We start from the raw sequence: 26586 nt of genomic DNA on the forward strand, positions 1-26586 counted from the left end.
TACCGTGAAGAGTGTTGTTTAATGGAGCGAGCACCTGTCTGCCTAATGCCCAGCAAACACAGAGGAAGAGTGGCAGTGGGAGACACGAGCTCTGCTGCTGTTTGTTATGAACCAGAGGAGATCCGTTAAATGGTGTTAAATGAGCCATTGGCTATAATGGGTTGGATTTAAAAAGTCGCAAGTTCGGCCACTTTTAAGAGAACACTAAAAGGTATCCAACCAAGAGAGGGTTCGGCCAGGACTTGGTCTTTGATCCCCCTCACATCTCATTGCCAAGTTTCCAAGACAACCGCCGCTGCAAGTTGCTTATCACCAGGGTCAGCCGATGCGAGTAGGCTATTAGGCCTATACATCTGGTTATCGATTTCCCCCTTTATCAGTCGCCTATTGATAAGAGAACTACGTTCATATAAATGTTCAATGGCTGACATTGTTCTACGGCAGTGAAATCTGCATTCAGGCTTCACGAGCGCACTGCATTCCCATCGTTTCTTCTTCTTTTCCACCAAGAGAGCCAAAGCCGTGATGATACTGACATTGTGGAGGCACGTTCTGTTTGCGTTTCTCTCCGTGCTTTTTCTCTGCAGGCCGCAATCTCTCTGATTAGTTGGATGGCATTATCCCCTGTCCGCTCGCAGCGATAGGACCCGCAGATTCCGCTGCTCACCTGTATATCGCTGCACTGGGACCAACCTGCAGCAGGTGGGTCTCAGATATCCGCCGTCAAACAGTGGAGTGTTTGTCGAGGGCATTGATTTGTGCACGGTCAATTCTGTTCAATTATTGTCGCACAGAGGGGCAGAGAATACAGACACGAATAGAAACTAAGGTGACAACTTCTCAGTTTTGTGTAATCAGTGAAACCAATGGCTTAGGTGCAGCAGGGTCACGTGGTGGAGGTGACACACCTGCGCAGGGCCTATAGCGGCGACAGATGCACGAGCAGCACAGGTAGAGCAGAGCACAAGGTTCCACGCAGCGAAGGCAATAGGGCGCATGTACATGTGTGCACACACACCCGTTGGATAGCCCTGGCCCTCGGCAGTCATGAATCGAGAAGAGCACTACTATTCCCCCTCGCAGCTGTTCAAAGACCCCTGCCCCTACCAGAGACCCCACAGCGAGGACTTCAGCCACAGCCCTCCGCCCTGCCTCTACATGGGCCGGCAGGCTCAGTCCGTCTATTCCTCGCCTTCCATCGGAGGGCTAGACCAGGCAAGTCTCCCTGATATTGCTCCGTACAGTATGCCCATGCGAGAGGACCCAGGTGTGCAGCAGCTCCACCACCCCCAGGCGCCCCAGCAGACTCTCCAACCGGGGGCTTACGGAGACCAGGGGGAGCTGGCTCTGTGTGCGGATAGGAACAGATACCACCTGCCTTTCCCCTGGATGAAAAGCACCAAGTCTCACGTACAAACCTGGAAGGGACAGTGGGCAGGTAACTCACTGCAGTCACCTTGACAATTTTCGCATAGTTCTCGTTGCTGTAGGGCTGCAAAGAAAGGAATTCATCTAGGCCTCTCAAGGAATCTACCCACACATTTATAGGAATTTTGCAGACCGTTCTTTTACAGTAGGCCTATCTAAATATATTCGTTTGAACACACCTTTATACTGTAGAAATAGCCTACAAGTGGATAATGTATTTGATTAAAATACAATATTTCAACATAAGTATTTATGTAATAGTTAATTGAACATTCAGGAGTTTTCTTTTGCCAATAGCCATGGAGGGAATGTTATTTGACCATAGGGAATTCAGCAGAAAAAAACTGAACATTGAGTGTAATTCCAAAGCTATTTAACTCACACAATAAACTGCGGTGTGGAGCCTGAGTTGCTGCTGCTTTATGTGTAGGCTAATGCCACTGCTGTGAATGTAGGCCTAGAAAAGGATCAGACGTTAATCGTGATAAATGTTCATGAACTTTGAATAGACCGAGTCTTTTGTGCACTTATAAGAACTTAAATTACATCATGATGTCTACAATATATGTCGTGGGTGGGTGCCAGTTTACCTTGTCAATCAATCTGTAAAGGACCTAGGTTCCCTCATACAAGCCAAACTGTTTTGTATGCCTCTGAAGGTGTGCCTCCTGTCTCAAGTACCAAGTTGAGATTTACTTCAAATATGTGAAAATTTCCGTTGTGACAATTTCTTTGTTAATGATTTCCTAATGGCAGTTATTATCCATACAGGCCTTCATGAAAAATGCTGCGTAGAATATATTACAGTCTTACAATAACCTAAATTATGTCAATATTTTTTAGATATATCAAATATATTAAAGGGTATATCATTAAGGTGGAGTCTTTAGGAATCGTAGCAAAATAACGAGTCAACTCTTCCTCCTAAAAGTATTTTCTGTTGTGGCCATTTTAAGTCAACTTGGTTCAGCGGGTAAATGGGAACGCGATTGAGCCTTTTTTTCTCTAACCTAAAATATCTGAATACGTTTTCAAACCACTTACACAATTAAACGAAATATAAAGTAATTTACGTTACTCAGTGCCTGACTTGGGCAGGAGTTCACCGGAGCTGAGTACCAGCACCTAAAATATTCTACTGCTTGATCTCCTGTTATATAGAATATTAACTCGGAAGTATTGTGGAGCTCCTGCACCTTAATATAAACAGTACCAGAACCCAAAATGAGTACCGGAACCTATTCCAGTCCAAGTCAGGCACTGATGTTACTTAAATAAATTGATGGTAACAAGATGTGGAAAGTTAGAGCAGAGCACAAGGTTCTTCTCAATTATTGCGTAGGCCTATAGACAATTATTCTCTCAACTCAATCTTCCTCAAAAAGAATAACAAAAATATTGTTTGTAATTAATAGGACAATTAGGATACAAATGTGTTAAATATGACTTAATTAGGCTATATGTGCTTTTATTGTTTATTCCCGTGGCTTTAGAAAATTGTGTAACTTTACAAACGATACACTTTTTGGCAAATCCTTTCGATAAAAGTTTATTTCAGTAAAAATATTTTCCTCAATGGACAAACGCAACCAGGGCAAGAATAAGCTTGCTCTAAAACGAATAACAGTTCAACTATTGAATAGAACAGATTTGAAATGCTTATTTATTTTGAAGTCAACGACCACCTTCACCAATAAAAAAGTTTAACATTTGAGCTACTAATTTCATAATTCAAAACACAAATGAATTGTAGTGGTGATACAGGAAAATCTATGGCTGTTCTTTTATCATGTGGGCCTACCTTCATTTTTGATAAAAGTAATTACATTAAATTAACGGACGAGTTGATCCAGGCTTTGTGTTTTATTGAACAGTTCAAGTTAGTGAAACTTTTCAGGTGAAATTACTATAGAATAATAGCCTATCATGTGAAAATAAATTAGATTATAAACCACAAGATGTTCAACTATTGTACAATTTTGTCAACTAACAATACCCACAGTAATAGAAATGTTACTGTTCTTTTTTTTCCTAACAATTTTCTCTCCAATTGATTGACCCATTTGTGAGTCTTTGTTATAGAATATGCAGTAATGTGAAATTCAGTGTGCTGTGACCCAGGCAGAATTGTTCTGCACAGAATACATGATACCTCACATAGTCATTTTCCATAGTCAGTATACAGTATCTGTTGCTATAGTTGCATTGACAGCTGTGAGAGTTTACCTGTCTTCTGATGTAGCCTACTGTATGTGTTTAAGTTATCATCAGTTACCCAACTGTCTATACAGTAGATGTTGTGCATTCTTGGGTGGTCAGTGAGTGAGCTGAGTTCAGTCAGTGTGCTGTGTGTGTTTCAACTAGAACCAATGGGTTACAACCCACTGGTGGGTCATTGCCAATTTCATCTAGATTGTGCATTTGGGACTTTAACTGTGGCAGGATACAATGTTAAGTTAAAAACTCCCAAACCCTTTCCATCTCTCCCCTCCCGCTCTTTCATTGCCTCTCACTCTGTCTCTATCTTCCCCTCCCCTCCGTCGCCATCCTCCCCCAGGCCACTACATGGAGGCAGAGGAGAACAAGCGGACCAGGACGGCCTACACGCGAGCCCAGCTCCTGGAGCTGGAGAAGGAGTTCCTGTTCAACAAGTACATCAGCAGGCCGCGGCGTGTCGAGCTGGCCCTCACCCTCAGCCTCACAGAGAGACACATCAAGATCTGGTTCCAGAACCGACGGATGAAGTGGAAGAAGGAGGAGGACAAGAAGAGAGTGAGGGGGGTCGACCCCGAGCAGGACTCGTCCATTACGTCAGGGGACCTGAAGGATGAGGCTGGGCTGGGGGGTTGGGGGGGCTGGGCTGGGGGTCGGAGGTGCTGGGATGGGGGTTGGGGGGGCTGGGCTGGGGGTTGGGGGGGCTGGGCTGGGGGTCGGAGGTGCTGGGATGGGGGTCGGGGGGGCAGGGTTGGGGGTGGAGGTCGCGGTGGCAGGGACTCCCACACCGGCACCTCTCACCACTACCACCACACCCCCCTCACCCCTACACTCCCACTCCCTGTCAGGTTCTAGAGACTCGGCCTAGCCGGGCTGATATGGGTGAAAATTGGGCAGACACATGGAGAAAAGGAAGGCACTTTTCAAACAGACTCTGCTGGCATCATTCATGTACGTTGTCGGCCGTGAAAGATTGAAGAGATGTGAAAGGAGAGGACTGCAGGGGCATTGTCTGTGATGTCATCATTCTGCGACTGAACTGACCTCATGTTGGTGTTGAGGACCTGAGGGGCATGCATTGATGATGACACTTTGCATTGGACATACATATAGACCCATTTTATACTATTTCTCTGATCTCTGGGCAGTAGCACCAGCAGCTTGGAGAGACCGTGGTGATACAGACCACACAACTCTGGTGAGAGCTACTTTTAAAGCAAGCTTAGTGCTTTAAAACCAGTGCACTTCAGATTTCAAACTTTTCTCTGAACATTTTGGCAGTATAATGTATGCAGTTTACACACAGTACATGGTTCTGTTGTCAATATTAACAATACTGATGCATTTTCTGATTAATTCTTATATGACAAAAACGAGTCACTCACACCAGTTATATAGCCTTTACATGTACCTTATGTTATCATATCGTTGATGTCTAAATGATAGGCACTGTGAAGAATGTACTATACTTTGAAATCTTTATTAAGCTATCATCTGAGACTTATCAAATTAAAGTTAATATTTGAAATCAGAATAAAATCAATGAAACATCTGCAGTTATTTAATAACTTTTGCTCAATTTTGGCACTTGGTACAATTAAGCACATTTAGGCACAGTTACTCCTTTACGCACAACAATGACGCAGCCGTTATGATGCGCTGTTCAAACACATACAACTCAGCAGGTAGACCACACGAAACTGTATGTCATCCCGTCAGTCAGTTAGAGCTTGTTGGACGTCTCCGGTACCACGAGCCCCTGCAGACGGAGGTGACAGATCTTCTTCACTTCATCGATGGCGCACGCCCTCTCTATGGTGCGCTCGTTCCGGAGCCGCTCCTCGAGCTGCCGCAGGATGGTCGCTTTGTTGTTCATCCGCACGCAGATCACGAAGGGGAAACCGAAGTGATCCTTGTATTCCGTATTCAGCCGGGCCATGCGAGAGACCTCGGCCGTGGTCAGTGTGTCCAAACCGGCCTGGACCTGTTCCTCTCGCGACTCCCGGGTCAGAGTCCCACTCTGGAGGTCTCTACCCGTGAGGTCGGGGTGAACTCTGAGGATTCCCTCTTTACCTGTGGATAGTAGAGTTTAGATAGTCGTCCGATGCTGGAAAAACTAGCATCTCAAATTCAATATTCATTGATTAATAGAATAGCGTGTAGTAAAATATATTTCACACCCACGTTCAAAAGCCTTATAGTTTAACAATCTCTCACCAGCTGAATGTAAAAATTAAAAATATCATATTACATTTTAAAGAAAGAACAAAAAACGACATATAGGTTATCCATTCATCCTTGGCTATACCTGATTCGGAGAGGGCATCGATGAAGTCGTTTATACTGGCCTCCAGGTCAGCAAGGCTCGAGAAGGGACGGCGGGACCATACTGCGGCCGTTATGAGTGGACATTTCTCCACCACGTTACCAAAAACATCCACAAAGTCCTCGTAAGGAAGATAATTCACTGATCCGATGTCCATATTAAACTCTACTGTCTCGTCTGCACAGACTTATTAGCAGCGGCCCCAAAACTGACCTTCGGACAGGTCAACAGAAAAGCCCAGCATGCCAATACTGTAGGGTTATTGAACTCCGGGACAACAAGGCGCTATGACCCATCATGCATTTTTATGCCCAGATTTGAAGTCTTACTATTTTATAATGCAACCTGAACCTTGGCTTGTTTGTTATATTTCAAAAGGTTTGAATTGAGATAGTGGTCTTTCACAGCTTTTCATTTGATGCGAGCCAGGTGAATGACACTATCGCGTCCCAGGACACCGGAAAGGCAGGCGTAGCTCTTGCGACTAATGTAGCTCTGGCGCCACCGATCGTGCAATTGCTCCCCACCCCCTATAAATATAAAACACTACCGTTCAATCCCAATGTCACTCATCAGACCTATTATAAAATCCACAAAAACAGTGATCATTTCAAATACTTTATTTCAAATATTTGAATAATTTCCAGAACTCAGATGGACAAACATAACGGAAACTAAAATCATTGTTATTAATTTAAAAAAATTACTTCACACAGAAAAGACAGAATAATCCAGCTGTCAAAATGATTGAAATATCTCTTCTCCAAAAGCAGTAATACCATGATTAAAAGGGAATTAGTTGCACAGTGTATAATATGTTCACAAAAACAGGTGTTAAATTGACATCCATTACTATGTTACAATGTTAAATATTACTTCATCAATTCCTACAGTGACAGAGCTGCCGCTGATACAAAAACATAGTTTTATTTGACATTCATTGTTAAACATATTTGGATAAAGCAAGTGCATTTGAAATCCACAGCATTATACAAATATACACTACCAGGATATAATAGGAGAAATCCTTATGGCATAGAAGAATTAGAAAGATAGGCCACTGCTCTCACTGACATGGTTTCAGAGGTTTGTCATCATCAGTCTCCATGGCAACCATGTCAGACAGTGTTGTGGTTGTTGTTGTTGGGGCCTCTCCAGTGGAGTGGGTCTTGCAGTATTGGTTCTGTGACTGTGCTTGAAGACCCTTTTCTTTGGCCAAGGCTGAGAGATCAGATTTCACGGGTGCATTCTGGTATAACGCATGATTGCAGCTCTGGTCCAGGATGTTATGGTAGAGCTAGAAGAGAAATCACAAGAAATCATGATTTGAATGGAATGACGTGCATTAAGGATTGTCTAGATTGAGGCTTGTTGTGTTGTTTGAGCCTCACCTTCTCCTCCATGTCGGCCAGTTGGTCATCCATGAAGGCCACCAGCTTGGAGAAGTGAGGGCGGTCCCGAGGCTCCAAGGCCCAGCACTTACACATGATGGAATACCTGCAGGAGGGAGGAAGGGAGGGGTGATGAAACCTCTTTTACAGTTCCTATATTTGATTCTAATCAAATGTGTATGATGTAATGTTCTAGATGTAGGTGCTGAGCGGTTCTGGATACGGACACAGATTCACTGGCGTAGTACGGCTGCTCCATCTTAAAACCTCTCTCTATCATCACATAGAAGTTGTTGTCCACCTTTATCCCTGGGTAGGGGGTCACACCTGAGAGAGAGAGAGCAAATCACTTAATACAGTGCCTTCAGAAAGTATTCCTACCCCTTGACTTATTCCACATTTTGTTGTGTTACACCCTGAATGCAAACTTGATTAAATCAACAAAACATTCTCACCTATCTACACACAATACCAATGATAAAGTGAAAACATGTTTAGACATTTTAGCAAACGTATTGAAAATGAAATACAGAAATATCTAATTTACAGAAGTATTCACACCCCTGAGTCAATACTTTGTAGAAGCACCTTTGGCAGCGATTACAGAGATTAACATGATGCAGCCACCACCATGCCTGAAAATATGAAGAGTGGTACTCAGTGATGTGTTGTGTTGGATTTGCCCCAAACATAACACTTTGTATTCAGGACATAAAGTTAATTTCTTTGCCACATTTTTTGCAGTTTTACTTTAGTGTCTTATTGCAAACAGAATTCATGTTTCAGAATATTTGTAATCTGTACAGGCTTCCTTCTTTTCACTCTGTCATTTAGGTGTCACGCTGGTATAAAGGATTTTAGAGACAGGTGCAGGAATACACAATTGGGGTTTTTAATTCACCCAAAACAAACACGTATACAAAAACACTGGGCTGTACCCAAACAAAGAGTGAGGGTAAACCTCGTTCACCGACACGGGACGATACCCATAACACACAATATATACAGAACGCAGCATAACAGCTGCACCAACGCATAGATACTCACACCACCAACGGACATGGGAACAATCACCGATAAAGACCGAGGGAAGACTGGCCACGTATATAACATACTAGGAAGGACACCTGTATCTTTGTAATGACTGGGTGTATTTACACCATCCAAAGTGGAATTAATACATTTACTATGCTCAAATGGACATTCAATGTCTGCTTTCATTTTATTTTTACCCATCTACCAATAGATACCCTTCTTTATCAGCTGTTAGAAAATCTCAACGTAATCCATTTGAAATTCAGGCTGTTACACAACAAAATGTAAAAAAAGTCAAGGGGAGTGAATACTTTCTGAAGGCACTGTATCAGAAAGATGCAGGGAACACATGAAGTTTTATTTGTCACATGTACAAGTACAGTAATATATTTAACTTGCAAGCCTTTCCCAACAGTGCAGTATTAAATAAATATCAAAATAGTATAACAAAAAAACAAGAAAGAAAGAGAAAAACAGCAGAATGTAAGCTACAGGGTCAGTGCCAGTACCAAATTCACACATTGTGTGTGTGTGTGTAGTTCGTACCCACTGGGACAGACGTCAATCCAACATCTATTCCACGTTGTTTCAACGTCATTTCATTTAGTTGAAATGACGTAGAAACAACATTGATTCAACCAGTGTGTGTCCAGTGGATATTCTTATTTTGTTTGTGAACAAAAGTACGCTTTTTGAACCCTCCCACCCCAACCCCATCCCACACATACACTGACACCCTACAGTACAATCAAAAGTAAGAGTAGGTATGTTTATGTGGCTACCCAGAGAGAAGACCTCCCACAGCAGGATACCGTAGGCCCAGACATCGCTCTGCATGGTGTACATCCCCTTGAAGATACTCTCTGGAGCCATCCACTTCACTGGCAGACGCACCTGCAACACAACACACACACACATCAGTCACACACACTGACACTGGATTCTGAGAACACAGTTGTCACTGACACAACAGAGAATTTGTAGAATACAGACAAACACTCTGTTTCCACTATATAGCACAGCCACAAAGTCAAAATTGGCTATTGTAAAAAAAGCTGTATTATTTCGTTAGCTTTTTAGTCTTCCTTTAAGGTTAGAGTTAGGCACAAGGTTAGCAATGCGGTTAAATTTATGTTTAAAATCACATATTAAGAAGATAAATAGCAGAAATAGGCAGGGTTTATGTGGTAACTAGTAGTGCTTGACTGGAATAGGTTCCGGTACTCATTATGGGTTCTGGTACTGTTTATATTAAGGTGCAGGAGCTCCACAATACTGTTGAGCTAATATTCTATAAGAGGAACAGGAGCTCAAGCAGTAGAACATTGAAGGTGACGGTACTCAGCTCCGGTGAGCTCCTGCCCAAGTCAAGCACTGCTAAATAGTGACAACCGAAACACTCCCTCCTGTGTATAGTCCTTACATTTCCTTTCACTACGTAGTTGGAGTCGTTGTCGATATCCCGGGCCAGTCCAAAGTCCCCGATCTTTACTAGTCCACCCTGAGTCACCAACACGTTCCTGGCTGCAAGGTCCCGATGGATACACTAGAGACAGATACACACACCCAGGACACAGAGAGGGTGTGATGATGTAGGGTACAGGCCAGGGAGTATTAAGATTTATTGCATTGAGCGCAGCCTTGTATAATTCTGAGGGGACATGGTGAAGTGAATATGGTGCCATGTGTAGTGTGTAGTTTGCAGTGGGCAGTGTTGTTGCTCCACGTACGTGTTTGGAGGACAGGAAGTCCATGCCCTTGGCCACCTGATAGGAGAAGCTGAGCAGGTCGTCGTAGGTCAGCGCCTCCTCCTCCTCCTCCTCCTCCTGCAGCTCATTTAACTCCTCATAGATCCCTGGACCTGATGATCAACAGTGATCAACAGGGATCAGCTGGGATAAGCTAGGATCAGCTGGGATCAGCTGGGATCAACAGGGATCAACAGGGATCAGCTGGGATCATCTGGGATCAACAGGGATCAGCTGGGATCAACAGTGATCAACAGGGATCAGCTGGGATAAGCTAGGATCAGCTGGGATCAGCTGGGATCAACAGGGATCAGCTGGGATCAACAGGGATCAGCTGGGATCAACAGGGATCAGCTGGATCAACAGTGATCAACAGGGATCAGCTGGGATAAGCTAGGATCAGCTGGGATCAGCTGGGATCAACAGGGATCAACAGTGATCAACAGGGATCAGCTGGGATCAACAGGGATCAACAGGGATCAGCTGGGATCAGCTGGGATCAACAGGGATCAACAGGGATCAGCTGGGATCAACAGAATCCACTGGACAGCAGTGGAGAGATCCTACAGATATTTTAAGTAAGTAAGCAAGCCTATTTCTTAATTTGTGTGTGTGTGTGTGTGTGTGAGTGTGTGTGTGTGTGTGAGTGTGTGTGTGTGTGTGTGTGTGTGTGTGTGAGTGTGTGTGTGTGTGTGTGTGTGTGTGTGTGTGTGTGTGTGTGTGTGTGTGTGTGTGTGTGTGTGTGTGTGTGTGTGTGTGTGTGTGTGTTTGTGTATGTGGGAACGTGTGTGTCTACCCCACACTGACCATCAGAGCTGTTGATGGGAGAAGAGTTGAGGCTGATCAGGGCGATGCTCTCTTGCCCTCTAGTGGTGGTGGGGGACATGGGGATGTACATGCTGTCCACTGGTCTCTGGAACTCACTAAGAAGAACACAGACCAACATTAGCACATTAACCCTCACAATCATACCCCTACTTCACCATGAGAGTAGCCTACAATCCCATTTCTGAATTAAACTAAACCTTGACACCCATACATTAACCCCAACCTGGAGCTCCTCTTGGGCAGGTTGTGGTAAAGGCTGCTGAAACGGTCCCTGGTGAAGGCGTCGGTCAGAGACTTGTGGTAGAGCTCTCTGTTGTTCTTCAGGTAGTTCAGCAGGTCCCCGTTACGGCAGTACTGGAAGATCAGGTACGTGGGCCCTGTCAGAGTCACAGAGTCACACACAGTCACAGAGCCACACAGAGTCACACACAGTCACAGAGTCACACACAGTCACAGAGCCACACACATTCACACACAGTCACAGAGTCACACACAGTCACAGAGTCACACACAGTCACAGAGTCACACACAGTCACAGAGCCACACAGAGTCACACATAGTCACAGAGTCACACACAGTCACAGAGCCACACAGAGTCACACACAGTCACAGAGTCACACACAGTCACAGAGCCACACACAGTCACACACAGTCACAGAGTCACACACAGTCACAGAGCCACACACAGTCACACACAGTCACAGAGTCACACACAGTCACAGAGCCACACAGAGTCACACACAGTCACAGAGTCACACACAGTCACAGAGCCACACACAGTCACACACAGTCACAGAGTCACACACAGTCACAGAGCCACACAGAGTCACACACAGTCACAGAGTCACACACAGTCACAGAGCCACACAGAGTCACACAGTCACAGAGTCACACACAGTCACAGAGCCACACAGAGTCACAGAGCCACACACAGTCACACACAGTCACAGAGCCACACACAGTCACAGAGCCACACACAGTCACTCACAATCACAGAGCCACACACAGTCACAGAGTCACACACACAGTCACAGAGCCACACACAGTCACAGAGCCACACACAGTCACAGAGTCACACACACAGTCACAGAGCCACACACAGTCACAGAGCCACACACAGTCACACACAGTCACAGAGTCACACACAGTCACAGAGCCACACAGAGTCACACACAGTCACAGAGTCACACACAGTCACAGAGCCACACACAGTCACAGAGCCACACACAGTCATACACAGTCACAGAGTCACACACAGTCACAGAGCCACACAGAGTCACACACAGTCACAGAGTTACACACAGTCACCGAGCCACACAGAGTCACACACAGTCACAGAGCCACACAGAGTCACACACAGTTACAGAGTCACACACAGTCACAGAGCCACACAGAGTCACACACAGTCACAGAGTCACACACAGTCACAGAGCCACACAGTGTCACAGAGCCACACACAGTCACAGAGCCACACACAGTCACTCACAATCACAGAGCCACACACAGTCACAGAGTCACACACACAGTCACAGAGCCACACACAGTCACAGAGCCACACACAGTCACAGAGTCACACACACAGTCACAGAGCCACACACAGTCACAGAGTCACACACAGTCACAGAGCCACACACAGTCACACACAGTCACAGAGCCACACAGAGTCACACACAGTCACAGTCACACACAGTCACAGAGCCACACAGAGTCACACACAGTTACAGAGTCACACACAGTCACAGAGTCACACACAGTCACAGAGCCACACAGAGTCACACACAGTCACAGAGTCACACACAGTCACAGAGCCACACAGAGTCACAGAGCCACACACAGTCACACACAGTCACAGAGCCACACACAGTCACAGAGCCACACACAGTCACTCACAATCACAGAGCCACACACAGTCACAGAGTCACACACACAGTCACAGAGCCACACACAGTCACAGAGCCACACACAGTCACAGAGTCACACACACAGTCACAGAGCCACACACAGTCACAGAGCCACACACAGTCACACACAGTCACAGAGTCACACACAGTCACAGAGCCACACAGAGTCACACACAGTCACAGAGTCACACACAGTCACAGAGCCACACACAGTCACAGAGCCACACACAGTCATACACAGTCACAGAGTCACACACAGTCACAGAGCCACACAGAGTCACACACAGTCACAGAGTCACACACAGTCACCGAGCCACACAGAGTCACACACAGTCACAGAGCCACACAGAGTCACACACAGTTACAGAGTCACACACAGTCACAGAGCCACACAGAGTCACACACAGTCACAGAGTCACACACAGTCACAGAGCCACACAGTGTCACAGAGCCACACACAGTCACAGAGCCACACACAGTCACTCACAATCACAGAGCCACACACAGTCACAGAGTCACACACACAGTCACAGAGCCACACACAGTCACAGAGCCACACACAGTCACAGAGTCACACACACAGTCACAGAGCCACACACAGTCACAGAGCCACACACAGTCACACACAGTCACAGAGCCACACAGAGTCACACACAGTCGCAGTCACACACAGTCACAGAGCCACACAGAGTCACAGAGCCACACACAGTCACACACAGTCACAGAGCCACACACAGTCACAGAGCCACACACAGTCACAGAGCCACACACAGTCACTCACAATCACAGAGCCACACATAGTCACAGAGTCACACACACAGTCACAGAGCCACACACAGTCACAGAGCCACACACAGTCACAGAGTCACACACACAGTCACAGAGCCACACACAGTCACAGAGCCACACACACAGTCACAGAGCCACACACAGTCACAGAGTCACACACACAGTCACAGAGCCACACACAGTCACAGAGTCACACACACAGTCACAGAGCCACACACAGTCACAGAGCCACACACAGTCACACACAGTCACAGAGTCACACACAGTCACAGATCCACACACAGTCACAGACAGTCACAGATCCATACACAGTCACAGAGCCACACAGAGTCACAGAGCCACACACAGTCACACACAGTCACAGATCCATACACAGTCACAGATCCACACACAGTCACAGAGCCACACACAGTCACAGAGCCACACACAGTCACACACAGTCACAGAGTCACACAGTCACACAGCCAATCACAGAGCCTGTGATTGGCTGTCGTACCTGAGCCAGTGCACGCTCCCAGCAGGTTGACGATGTTGGCATGCTGTCCGATGTGAGTCAGCATCTTCAGCTCTGACATCAGAGCCTCCTTCTCTACTGTCTCATGCTTCTCTGCATGGGCAAACGTTACCACTCAACAATGACCTAAGAGACTTCACTGGTGCAGGGTACAATAGTATGACAAAAGTGTCTTCAGCAAACACCAACACTTAGCCAGCAGGGTAAAACATCCCACAGGTAAAACCCGGTACCTTTCAGCATCTTGACAGCCACCTGCAGGGAGACCCCTGGCTTGCTGATGCCGTAGGCTGTAGCCTGAAGCACCATGCCAAAGGCCCCAGAGCCCAGCTCCTTCCCTGGGGAGAAAGACCACAACAACACAGGGTTGGTAGGAATACTATTGGTGAGGCTGGCTGTACTGGAGACTAGAGATTCCCAAGTAAATGGGTCAGGCTAAGTCATTCCACTGGTACATCTCTCCCAGTCTTACCCAGCTCCAGGTTCTCTCTGGGGAACTCCCATTTCTGGTCGTACTGGAAGTCTTTGAAGTTGATGTAGATGTAGTCGTTGTCATTAGGCCCTACCATCTGGATCATCTGCAGCTGGCTCTGGTACTGGGGTTTCTACACAGGAAATATCAGGAAGGTGTGAGACGAAGAGGGGGCATTTGTGTGTGTGTGTGTGTTTATGTGTGTGAGTACCTTCTTCCTGATGAAGTAGAGCAGCACCAGGCTGACCAGCATCAAAGCCAGGAACAGGATCAGACTGGCCCCTTTCAGGAGGACTTGAGAGGACGCTGATGGAACAGATAGAACTAATAGGAAGAGGACAGTACAGCCAGCCTCACCAATATTGTTCCCACCAACCCTGTGTTGCTGTGGTCTAAGGTACACAATAGTAAATGTTGATAGACAGAAGGTGCTCTTTGGTAAAAGGGGTAAATTGGTCATCAAAAAGAAAGGAGGACCAAGGCACTCTTCATATAATGAATTAAAATGCCTTTATTTGTATGGCATGTTCAATAGAAACAAAGTCTTAAAAATCATACAAATAAAGGCATTTTAATGAATGATATGAAGAGTGCCTTGGTCCTCCTTTCTTTTAGATATAACTAATGTCTGACTATAGCTATGACAATACTGTTAACCAATTCTGTTGCACACTGGGACAACCGTTATAAACATATTTAAAGTTGTCAATTATTTTCTGAGGACACATTTTTCCTGACCGACCACTTACGTTGTATGTTGAACAGTGTCTCACTGCAGTGTGACTGTGAGTGGACAGAGTTTGTGATGCAGCACTTGACAAAGTCCCCCAGCTCGGTACTGTCCCGGGAGCTGAGGACCCTCTTATGGCAGAACTGGTCTGAGTCAGAGAGCTTCAGGGGTGGGGCAGGGATCTCCTTCCAGGCTGCAGACTCTGACTGACAGCTGGAAAAGAGCACAGGTTAACACACACTGGTTAACAGACATAGGTTAACACACACAGGTTAACACACACAGGTTAACACACACAGGTTAACACACATAGGTTAACACACACAGGTTAACACACACAGGTTGACACACACAGGTTAACACACACAGGTTGACAGACACAGGTTAACAGACACAGGTTAACACACACAGGTTAACACACACAGGTTAACACACACAGGTTAACAGACACAGGTTGACAGACACAGGTTAACAGACACAGGTTAACACACACAGGTTAACACACACAGGTTAACAGACACAGGTTAACAGACACAAGTTAACAGACTCAGGTTCACAAACACAGGTTGAAAGACACAGGTTAACAGACACAGGTTAACAGACACAGGATAACAGACACAGGTTAACACACACAGGTTGACAGACACAGGTTAACACACACAGGTTAACACACACAGGTTAACAGACACAGGTTAACAGACACAAGTTAACAGACTCAGGTTTACAAACACAGGTTAACACACACAGGTTGACAGACACAGGTTAACAGACACAGGTTAACAGACACAGGTTAACACACACAGGTTAACACACACAGGTTAACACACACAGGTTAACAGACACAGGTTGACAGACACAGGTTAACAGACACAGGTTAACACACACAGGTTAACACACACAGGTTAACAGACACAGGTTAACAGACACAAGTTAACAGACTCAGGTTCACAAACACAGGTTGAAAGACATAGGTTAACAGACACAGGTTAACAGACACAGGATAACAGACACAGGTTAACACACACAGGTTAACAGACACAGGATAACAGACACAGGTTAACACACACAGGTTGACAGACACAGGTTAACACACACAGGTTAACACACACAGGTTAACAGACACAGGTTAACAGACACAAGTTAACAGACTCAGGTTCACAAACACAGGTTAACACACACAGGTTGACAGACACAGGTTAACAGACACAGGTTAACAGACACAGGTTAACACACACAGGTTAACACACACAGGTTAACAGACACAGGTTGACAGACACAGGTTAACAGACACAGGTTAACACACACAGGTTAACACACACAGGTTAACAGACACAGGTTAACAGACACAAGTTAACAGACTCAGGTTCACAAACACAGGTTAACACACACAGGTTGACAGACACAGGTTAACAGACACAGGTTAAAGATGGATTCTGCAGTAGGGGGAAACAGGCCGTTGTTATTCCGAAGCAGAGGTGGGGAGCGTTGAGTATCAGGGTAAAAACATGTGATTGAATCAGCAGGCAGTTAAGTGGGGTTGCAGGAACACGTATGCTCTTTTACACAACCGTGTAGTTTAACAGCAAGGATAAACTGATATCATGATATGTCTTGCTCCTATCAATATCATTTGATATCGTTATCATATCAAATGATCGATATTGGTGCCTACCACTACAGTGCTGAATCCTAACATTAGAAACGGACCTAGATCTAATACCTGTCATTGGTCAAAGAGCAGGAGCTCCAGGTGAGGTTGAAGGGGAGGGGGGTGTTGGTCTCACAGGTGATAATGTTTCCATTCTGTAAGAGACTGGGGGTGGACGTACCTGAGAGACAGAGGACAAGGACAGGTGTCTTACTGAGGAGTCATGCACACAATCACACATCTTATCTATCTGGGCAATCAGCTGTCACGCACCTGCCACACACAGAGAGAGGGTCTTTGTGAGGTTCAGCTCCCCAGCCTCCAGGTGTAACTGGTACTCTCCTGGCTCGGTGTTACACAACTCCAGAGTCCTGGGGAGAAAGGGAGAGATGATGAAACCACAGGGAATCATATATAGTATCAAACTACTGTACATCAACATAACTAACTACATCTGAAGGTCTCTACCTGTTCTTCCAGAGCCGTGTGGGCTCAGGGCACTGGGTCTGTCTGTTGTCCGGGCCCAGCCAATGGCAGCGTAGGAGAGGGTGTGAGGAGACCAGGGCCCGCAGACAGAACCCTGGCCTCTCCTGGGCTGAGATGGTACTGCTCTCATTCAGCTGGTCGATGGAAATGAAGCCCTTCTCTGAGGACACACAACACAGGAAATCACATGTAGATCACGTTTTGGGCAAAAACATGCAGGTAGGTAGTGATAAAGAGAGAATCAGGACAGATAACAAGAATTTGTCTGAGAGATTAGTAAAGATCCAGTACAGATAGACATTTAAAAGGGAATGTTTGACTGAAAACAAAGGTAACGAGGAGGATTCAGTGTTGTAGCCTATAAACTGACCCAGGACCTGGACATGGGTGGATTTGACCTTGTTCTTGTTGCTCCGGCATGTATAGATTCCACTGTGGTTCACTGTCACCGACTCAATGAACAGGTAGGTCATATATATTTCTTTATATCTGACTTGATATATGAAGACCTGGAGGAAAATATGGTATGCTGCATTACATCTGCATTACATGAATACAGTGAGAAAGTCATGATGGGAAAGGTGGAAGGGTTTTCAGCAGAGTGAAGAGAAGGTTGATAAAACGTGAAAAAAAGATTGTCAGATTGATAATGCCTACTTGTCCCTGGTTGTCAGTCAGCCACTGTGTGGGGCTGTTCTCTTTCTGCCGACAGCTGAGCAGCAGGGGCTGCCCAGGACTCACAGTGATCTCTGGAGCTTCATCATCCTCATCACTGACACGGTCCAGATCTGAGGCACACACAGAAAAACACATATGGTCATGCTCACTGTATAGTGTACTGTAAATGTAATATTGTAATTTGATGACTTTTGTTCAGCGGTTACCTTACCGTAATCATATATTTGAGAACATGCCTCTCCTTGAGAATTGCTAGCACAGCACATAACTGTTGTCCTGTAGTAATTGTTACTTTTCTCTTTGTTGTTAGCCCTCTCTTTGATCGTAGAGGGAATGTCTGTCCCATTATTACCTTTTCTGTTGGAACGGAGGAGAAATTAAACTATTGTACGGCTGCTATTGATGACTGAGATTGAAATCATGTATAGCCATTGCTTTATAAAACTTTAAAGCAATACCCTGAAAACAATTATTTTGGATTCTATACATTTTCATTGAAGTTTGGTGAGACCGTACCCAGTCTTGTCAAGGTTGTTGAACCATTTGATCTTGGGCTTAGGGTTTCCCTCTGAAGAACACTGATAGTCTGGTAAGAAGCCTCTTTTCCCAGGGATAAATTTCAGCTGTGGTTTTGTGGGAAGTCCTAGATAGGTGAGATTGAGCCGTAGCTATGAATTTTGCATCAAACATAATTTCAATGTGGTTCAGAATCAAGATGGTGCGATAGATTCAACTCTGATACAAGACATGAATGTTGTGTAGATCTGAATATGATTTCAAATGATTGTGTGGTTACGAACACAACTTTTGATAATCATTTTGTAGCAATGGAGAAGATGCTGTGAATATGGTTTCGGGTAGTCTGAGGAGGTTTGAGGTCCAAAAGAGCAAGAGTATTGGGTCATGTGGCTGTCACTCACTCAGCGGAGGTATGACCAGTAGAGAGAGGGTCAGAGAGGAGTTGATCCCGCCTCTCTCACAGCTGAATGTGTACTCTCCAGAATCACTCACATGTGTCTGTAGTATGGTCATGGAATAGCCCCTTCTGTTGGCAGGCCAAACAACTACAGATGAAGACAGCAGGGAGGCAAAAGTACACCCCTATGGATGCAATAATAATACAATAACACAGTGGCTTTGAGGCGCCAGGTAAAACAACAAACACACACACACCTTTTGGGGTCAGCTCCATGGCTCCAGCTGCAGACAGGGTCTCCTGGGAGGCTCTGCATGGTGATCAGGAGCCTCTGTCCAGCAGGGACCTCTAGTCTGGCAGGACCAGAAGCATTCAGATGGGCTTCAGACAGAGTACACAACCCTCCCTGGAACACAGAACAACATGTCACCATGTCAGGGAGAGAGAGTCAGAGAGGAAGACCAGCTCGAAAATGATCTGGCTTTTGAAAATGAATAGTGATCACTATTCAGAATATTCATTAAGTAATTCCGTCACAAATGTCAGATAATCACCAAACTTTGTACCAGAAGCCCTACCAGAATGTCAATTGTACATTTAGTTGAATTTCTATTGAAATAGCAGTTCAGATTTTTCTCTTTGACTTGGTCACATTTAAAGGATAGTATCTATATGCATGTGTTATGACAACTTTTTACACTGTGTATTACAGGAACAGTGCCTTCAGAAAGTATTCACACCCCTTGACTTTTTCCACATTTTGTTGTGTTACAATCTGAATTTTAAATGGATTCAACTGAGATTTTGGCTCACTGGCCTACACACAATACCCCATAATGTCAAAGTGGAATTATGTTTATATAATGTTTTTACAAATTGATTAAAAATTACAACTGAAATCCCTTGATTCAATAAGTATTCAACCCCTTTATTACGGCAAGCCTAAATAAGTTCAGGAGTAAAACATTGCTTAATTTCACCATGAATGGTGACTTTAAAACAGTTACTGAGTTTAATGTCTGTGATAGAAGAAAACTGAGGATGGATTAACAACATTGTAGTTACTCCTTTTGGGCTCCCGACTGGCACAGTGGTCTAAGGCACTGCATCTCAGTGCAAGATGCGTCACTACAGTCCCTGGTTCAATTCCAGACTGTATCACATCAGGCCGTGATTGGGAGTCCCAAAGGGTGGCGCACAATTGGCACAGCGTCGTCAGGGTTTGGCCGGGGTAGGCCGTCATTGTAAATAAGAATTTGTCCTTAACTGACTTACCTAGTTAAATAAAGGATCAATAAATAATACTACACAATACTAACCTAAATGACAGAGTGAAAAGAAGGAAGCCTGTACAGAATTAAATTATTCCAAAACATGCATCCTGTTTGCAATAACGCACTAAAGTAAAATAGCAAAAAATGTGGTAAAGAAATTAACTTTATGTCTTGAATAAAAAGCATTACTTAATTTTTATGAATTAACAGATGATCGTATCCAGAGCAACTTACAGAAGCAATTAGGGTTAAGTGCCTTGCTTAAGGGCACATCAATTAAAAAAAATACCTAGTCAGCTTGGGGATTCAAACCAGCGACCTATTGGTTACAACGCTCGTAACGCTCGTAATCACTTGGCTACATGCTGCCCTTATGTTTGGGTCAAATCCAACACAACACATCACTGTGTACTACTCTTCATGTTTTCAAGCATGGTGGTGGCTGCATCATGTTATGGGTATACTTGTCATCAGCAAGGACTAGGGAGTTTATATATATATAAATATATATAAACAGAACAGGCAAAGTCCTATAGGAAAATCTGGTTTGGTCTGCTTTCCAGCAAACATTGGGAGACAAATTCACCTATCAGCAGGACAATAACCTAAAACACAAGGCCAAATATACACTGGAGTTGCTTACCAAGATGTCACTGAATGTTCCAAAATGTGGAATAAGTCAAGGGGTATGAATACTTTCTGAAGGCACTGTAGGCTAGTAGGTGTGGCGCTATATCACCACTACTACCTATGAGTTTCTACCTTCCTCTCTTATGCATTTTTATTATTTTGACCTTGTTGAGGTCAGAGTCTTCTTTTCAGAGTTATGTTAATAAGGCAGCAGAATTTCATTTTTATTATCCTCTAAAAAATTCACAAGATTCTTCAAGAACAAAATACAACAGACCTACAAAATGATCAGAGCAATTCTGCATCCGTCTGCAATGCAATGTGAAATGGCATTATGCTACACAGCCTATAGGCCTGCCATCAGAAAAATACAGAAGATAGAGGTATACTGTTTGGGAGGTTGATCTCAAAAGGGCATTGTAAATGTACAGTGACTCAAAATACTGTAATTATAATACAGCTGTGTTACAGTAATGATTACAGTAATAATACAGTAATAAATCTGTATACAGTAATAATACTGTAAATCATATTACAGCATCCCTGCTCTATTGCAAAATTACAGTATTAAGCTGGCAACTTTACTGCCAGTACAATGCTATACATTTCAAGGGAAAAGTTTAGTGTGGGAATTCCGGAAGCACATTCCAGCCACCCACATTTCTTTCATAAAATGTTGATACTATCTCAACATTTTTAGATACGTTAGGAAACATTTTGAGATACTATCAACAACCAAAAAATGTATAGTAGATCATATATATATATATGTTGTTTCGTCATTTATGGCATTGTGTGGTGATTTCCATCTGTCCACTTTGCAGAGATCAGCACAGCTGGGCCGCCGGGAAACGTGTGGTGAGCTGGCATTTGCCCCAGCGCTTTTGATTTGGTTTAATACAAAATATTGACACAAAAGCATTGAAAGGAGGGACAAAGTCCTGCTGTTTAGACTGATTTTGCCTCATGATTTGTCAACTCGTGCACAATTAATCTGTGCTTCAATCTGGTCAACTGTAGCCTACTGATAACAACCACAGCTGCAGGAAGCCTAGAGAAGCCTATGCACTCTAAACCCATCTGGGCCAGGGGAAACGAAACGGTAACATCATGTATTTACAGCCTAAGCTATGTCTTTATAGCCTAAAATAGGCCACCCCCAAATTGAACATTAATATTTATAATATTGGCACTGTGATGGTTCAAGGTTCGGAGGCCATTACTTCGACCAAATGAGAAGGAGCTACATGAGCTAAGGCAGGAACTTCTCAGCTACTACCATCCACTCTACAAAGACTCCCATAAAAAACACAGGACCAAACCAACAGCTGAATCAGAACCACCCACCAACCAACCCAACCAACCAATGCACCAACCCAGCTGACCCCCTCCATCCCCATCTCACAGCCTGTAATTACTCACATCCCTCCTGCCATCCTCCATAGACCTAACGAGAAACCAGACATTATATTAGTGATAGACACCAATGTAAAGTTTATATCAGAGAACAAACTTTTCCCAAATAAAAAAGTGGAAAAGTTATAGTGCCCCACGACAGAGGGAGCTATGGAGCTCTTGACTGTGGCCCAGCTTGGCTCCCCCAGTCATATCATCATTCACCTTGGGATCAATGACCTGCGTGCCCAACAAGAGAGGGTGGCCACATCACTAAGGGGAGTGATGGAGAGGACCTCCACCATCTTCCCTGTTGCAAAGATGGTAATATCTAACCTGCTCCAGAGGAGAGATTTTCATCCTGCCACCATCCAGAGGGTAAATGCCAGCCTCTCTCGGGGCTGTGTGCTATGGCCCATCGTACACCTGGCCCACCATCCCACCCTCAGCCTGGACTGTCTTTACGACAATGTAGACCTGTACAAAGAGACAGTCCCCACCTTCGTTAAAGGATGTTGCTCCGGGTGGCCAGTCCACCTCACCTGACAGGAGCAGCAGACCAGTCATCAACTCCCCGAGACAAATCAGACGCTCCTTTAGAACTACGTCCGGTGGAGCCTCACAGAGCCTGGAGAACAGCCTGCAACCCTGCCCCCACACCACCCTCCACCACTTCTCTACCAGGAGCTGCATGCAGATACACTGAGCTATGCCACACTGCCTCCCACACCTACCTCTTCAATTTCCCCTAGATGTGTCCATAAACCAGAATACACATTTATTTGTTGCTGGGATTTACCTCCCCCCTGCTGCCATGGCGAATGCTATTAGTGCTATATCTGAGTGTTTAACACCTTTTTTGTCCTCGGAGTTGGTCATTTTAAGGGATTTCAATCTGGATTGGCTTTCCTCGGCCTCAGATCAATTTAAAAGTATATGCATAGACTTTAATCTGACTCAACTGATCTCAAAACCCACACAGCTAAATGTGAAAAGCCCTATTTATTCCTCTGGCAGATAAAGATGCCTCTTTTAAACTATTTAGAGTCAAAGATAGAGCTAACCCTTGGTTTTCTTCTGAGCTATCTGAGCTCATTCAGATGAGAAATCAGGCCTGGGCCAAAGCAAGAAAAACTGACTCTGTAGTGGACTGGCAATCTTTCAGACAATTGAGAAACAGATGTACTATCTCCATTCAGAAAGCTACATCAAGCTGATTTTAAAACTCTGTCTCTGCTGGTGATCCTTCAACATTTTGGAAAACAGCAAATGCACTTAAGCGTAGAAATTGCTCTTCCTCCCTGCATAAGCAAGTTCTGTTTGACTCTGGCATCATAACTGAGAAGAATGGGATAAGTGATACTTTTAATTATAATTTTTACCTCGGCAAGCTTTTTATTTGAGAGAAATGGTGGTTTAATTGACCCTGGTCTTCCCTCCGCCAGCCTCTAGCTGACCCGACGGTTAACCCCTCAACTTCTAGTGAATCTTTGTTTTCATGTTAACAATTTACTATCTGTGATGTGCTAGATGCCTTGCTTAAGATTGATCTAAAAAAAAATTCGCTGGGGCTGATATGCTTGATCCATTTTTGCTGCAGCTCTCTGCCCCTCTGATTGCTGAATCATTAACCCATATTTTTACCTAATGATTAAATCTGCTACTATCCCCAAGGTTTGGAAGGCAGCCCATGTACTCCCCCTTCACAAAGACCCTTGTGACCTAAATAATGACTGCCCTATTTCTAAACTTTCTTGCCTAGCTAAAATATTATAATCGTTGACAAATTCTCAGCTCAGATCGTTCTTATCTTTGAAATGTATTCTAAATGTACACCAGTCGGGTTTTAGACCAGGTCATAGCACTATCTCTGATGCATCCCTAGTTATAAATGATGTGGTAAACTGTATGGATAAAAGGCAACATTGTGCTGCCCTCTTCATTGACCTGTCAAAGGCTTTCCTTAATTAGCCTAGACCAGGCTGCATATAACTGGTTTAAAAATGACTTGACAGATAGAACTCAATGTGTTCCTACTGATGGTATTAAATCAGGTTTCCTGGATATTACGAAAGGTGTTCTGCAGGGGTTGATTCTGGGTCCTGTACTTTTTACTGTTTACATTAACAATGTTGACTGGTTTGAAAAAAATGGTCACCTGCAGTACTTGTACGCTGATGATACTGTTGTGTACGCTATCTGCATTCATTGTATTACACAAACCTTTATTGACCTGAATTTAGTATTGAATGCATATAGAGACTACTGAGTTAGGTTAATACGTTTTTCTGCACCTTATTTGTGGAACAATCTTAAATTTGATGTTTTGTTGCCTCTAGGGCAATTCAGAATGCTGATTGAGGGCCTTATTACTAATGAATGTGCTTGTTTTTTATGACCATGTTTTTCTTTCTGCTTGCATTTTGTATTTATATTTTAATATGTGTATTTTATGTAATTCTGGAATTCATGGCTACTAATAATAATGAATGGATGTAATGGGCTTCCATTATTCCATTATTATTAAACAGGAACCGAACGGAGGACACAGGTCTTTACTGTCCGTGACATACACTTGAGTGTACAAAACATTAGGAACACCATCCTAATATTGAGTTGCACCCCGTTTTATCCTCAGAACAGCCTCATTTCGTCAGGGTTGGACTCTACGAGGTGTCGAAAGCGTTCCACAGGGATTCTGGCCCATGTTGACTCCAATGCGTCTCACAGTTGTGTCAAGTTGGCTGGATGTCCTTTGGGTGGTGGACCATTCTTGATACACACAGGAAACTGTTCAGCTTGAAAAACTCAGCAGCTTTGCAGTTCTGGATATCATAAGGTGAATGCACCAATTTGTAAGTCGCTCTGGATAAGAGCGTCTGCTAAATGACGTAAATGTAAATGTGAATGTTGACACACTCAAACCCGTGCCCCGGGCATCTATTACCATACCCCGTTCAAAAGCACTTAAATATTTTGTCTTGCCCATTCACCCCATGAATGACACTCATACACAACCCATATCTTAACTGTCTCAAGGCTTAAAAATCCTTATTTAACCTGTCTCCTCCCCTTCATCTACACCGATTGAAGTGACATCAATAAGGGATCATAGCTTTCACCTGGATTCACCTGGTCAGTCTATGTCATGGAAAGAGCAGGTGTTCCTAATGTTTTGTACACTCAGTGTACACTCCCGCAACAGTCACCGGCTGCAGTACGCCCACTCTTCTTTCTCGTCCCTGGCTAATTTTCTTGAACAAACTGTTTGAAAACCTGGATGAGGCCAAAACCTGATGTGCCGTGCCATAGGTTTATAGTGGGTGACCTGTCAATTTGGTCAATTATAATCCCACGGATGAAAAATTTTAAATAAAGGTGAAATAAATAAAATAAATTAAAGTTTAGGCACCTACCTCCAGGCTGGTGATACAGTGCGCTCGAGGTGAGTCTCCCTGAAGCTGCGACGCGTCTCCATCACAGCGGGAGAACAGCAGCAGGAGCGCAGCTGGAGAGAGAACAAGATCAGCGAAACGCAAGAGTTTATAATAGCTAATCAACACGAAGAATCATCAACTTGTTGTAATGTTTTTCTTTCAGATAAAGACAAAAAATACAACTTTTGATGCATAAAAAAAATAAATGATGCGCAGCAGTTGGGTGATAGGTCTATTGGGGAAATTGCGACTATGGGGAAGTATACAATTCAGCATATAGTGTTGTGCGACATTGATTATAAAACGTATTTTGAGAATATATAGGCTAGGATTGTTATTTTAGGGTTATCGAATAAAACAGTCTTTGGACATAAGGCAAAAAATGTAAATAACGTGATTAGAGATAATAATATTCAATTGATTATTTTTGCAATAAAAAACGTTGTTGGTTATTTTAATAACTCACCGATGAGAACTCTGCTATTTCCCTTCACTGGCATTGGTGTTCAACTTGTGTCTCTTTTTTTCACAATGAGAAGCTCTCGAGAGTGATGCCACAAGAAGGTATCTTTTATGTGTGACGTTTGATCTGTGGTTATTTTTCAGAGACTTATTTGGTACTTGAAGGTTCATGACGTTATCACAGTAACTTTGAATGTCAGGCCACGAAAATGGCGATGGTTGGCTTTAAAAAATATATATACACTACATGACCAAAGGTATGTGGACACATCTCATTCCAAAAT

The 26586-nt window shown here is 44.1% G+C and overlaps 3 protein-coding genes across 4 annotated transcripts; 1 reads left to right on the top strand and 2 right to left on the bottom strand.

Annotated features, from left to right (window-relative positions):
* The first annotated feature begins 302 nt into the window (after positions 1-302).
* Positions 303-4497, top strand: pdx1 (pancreatic and duodenal homeobox 1). Its single transcript, XM_082965538.1, has 2 exons — positions 303-1438; positions 3986-4497. Exons 1-2 carry the CDS (start codon positions 1048-1050, stop codon positions 4495-4497), a joined length of 903 nt encoding a protein of 300 aa, XP_082821664.1. The 5' UTR covers positions 303-1047.
* Positions 4498-5106: 609 nt separating this feature from the next.
* On the bottom strand, positions 5107-6187 carry urad (ureidoimidazoline (2-oxo-4-hydroxy-4-carboxy-5-) decarboxylase). The gene is made up of 2 exons (XM_014159452.3): positions 5951-6187; positions 5107-5715 (listed from the first exon to the last, which is right to left on the bottom strand). The coding sequence occupies exons 1-2, from the start codon at positions 6123-6125 to the stop codon at positions 5366-5368; spliced, it is 525 nt and encodes a 174-aa protein (XP_014014927.2). The 5' UTR covers positions 6126-6187; the 3' UTR covers positions 5107-5365.
* Positions 6188-6573: 386 nt separating this feature from the next.
* flt3 (fms related receptor tyrosine kinase 3) lies at positions 6574-26405 on the bottom strand. Of its 2 annotated transcripts, none has more exons than XM_014159450.3 (24): positions 26307-26405; positions 25820-25911; positions 19362-19510; positions 19109-19233; positions 18705-18831; positions 18400-18545; positions 18168-18298; positions 17881-18019; positions 17493-17670; positions 17298-17395; positions 17097-17205; positions 15396-15589; positions 14858-14952; positions 14647-14779; positions 14408-14512; positions 14157-14267; positions 11194-11347; positions 10950-11065; positions 10125-10255; positions 9818-9940; positions 9177-9288; positions 7587-7686; positions 7360-7465; positions 6574-7265 (listed from the first exon to the last, which is right to left on the bottom strand). In XM_014159450.3, exons 1-24 carry the CDS (start codon positions 26338-26340, stop codon positions 7035-7037), a joined length of 3039 nt encoding a protein of 1012 aa, XP_014014925.1. In that variant the 5' UTR covers positions 26341-26405; the 3' UTR covers positions 6574-7034. The 2 variants fall into 2 exon arrangements, with proteins under 2 accessions (XP_014014925.1, XP_045558637.1); XM_045702681.2 differs by having other exon boundaries at positions 11182-11347.
* Between the last annotated feature and the right edge of the window lie 181 nt (positions 26406-26586).

Source organism: Salmo salar, chromosome 19 (genome assembly GCF_965601325.2).
Source record: "Salmo salar chromosome 19, fSalSal1, whole genome shotgun sequence".
Classification (NCBI taxonomy): domain Eukaryota; kingdom Metazoa; phylum Chordata; class Actinopteri; order Salmoniformes; family Salmonidae; genus Salmo; species Salmo salar.

Excerpts from the sequence above, each read along its gene's own strand:
- flt3 (XM_045702681.2), bottom strand. The coding sequence starts at position 26,340 with ATGCCAGTGAAGGGAAATAGCAGAGTTCTCATCG. Across the intron at positions 9,941-10,124 it reads ACTTCCTGTCCTCCAAACAC|TGTATCCATCGGGACCTTGC; the intron begins GTACGTGGAGCA and ends ATCTGTCTCTAG. Across the intron at positions 7,687-9,176 it reads GTGGGAGGTCTTCTCTCTGG|GTGTGACCCCCTACCCAGGG; the intron begins GTAGCCACATAA and ends TCTCTCTCTCAG.
- pdx1 (XM_082965538.1), top strand. The coding sequence starts at position 1,048 with ATGAATCGAGAAGAGCACTACTATTCCCCCTCGCAGCTGTTCAAAGAC. Across the intron at positions 1,439-3,985 it reads CTGGAAGGGACAGTGGGCAG|GCCACTACATGGAGGCAGAG; the intron begins GTAACTCACTGC and ends ATCCTCCCCCAG.
- urad (XM_014159452.3), bottom strand. The coding sequence starts at position 6,125 with ATGGACATCGGATCAGTGAATTATCTTCCTTACGAGGACTTTGTGGAT. Across the intron at positions 5,716-5,950 it reads CGATGCCCTCTCCGAATCAG|GTAAAGAGGGAATCCTCAGA; the intron begins GTATAGCCAAGG and ends TACTATCCACAG.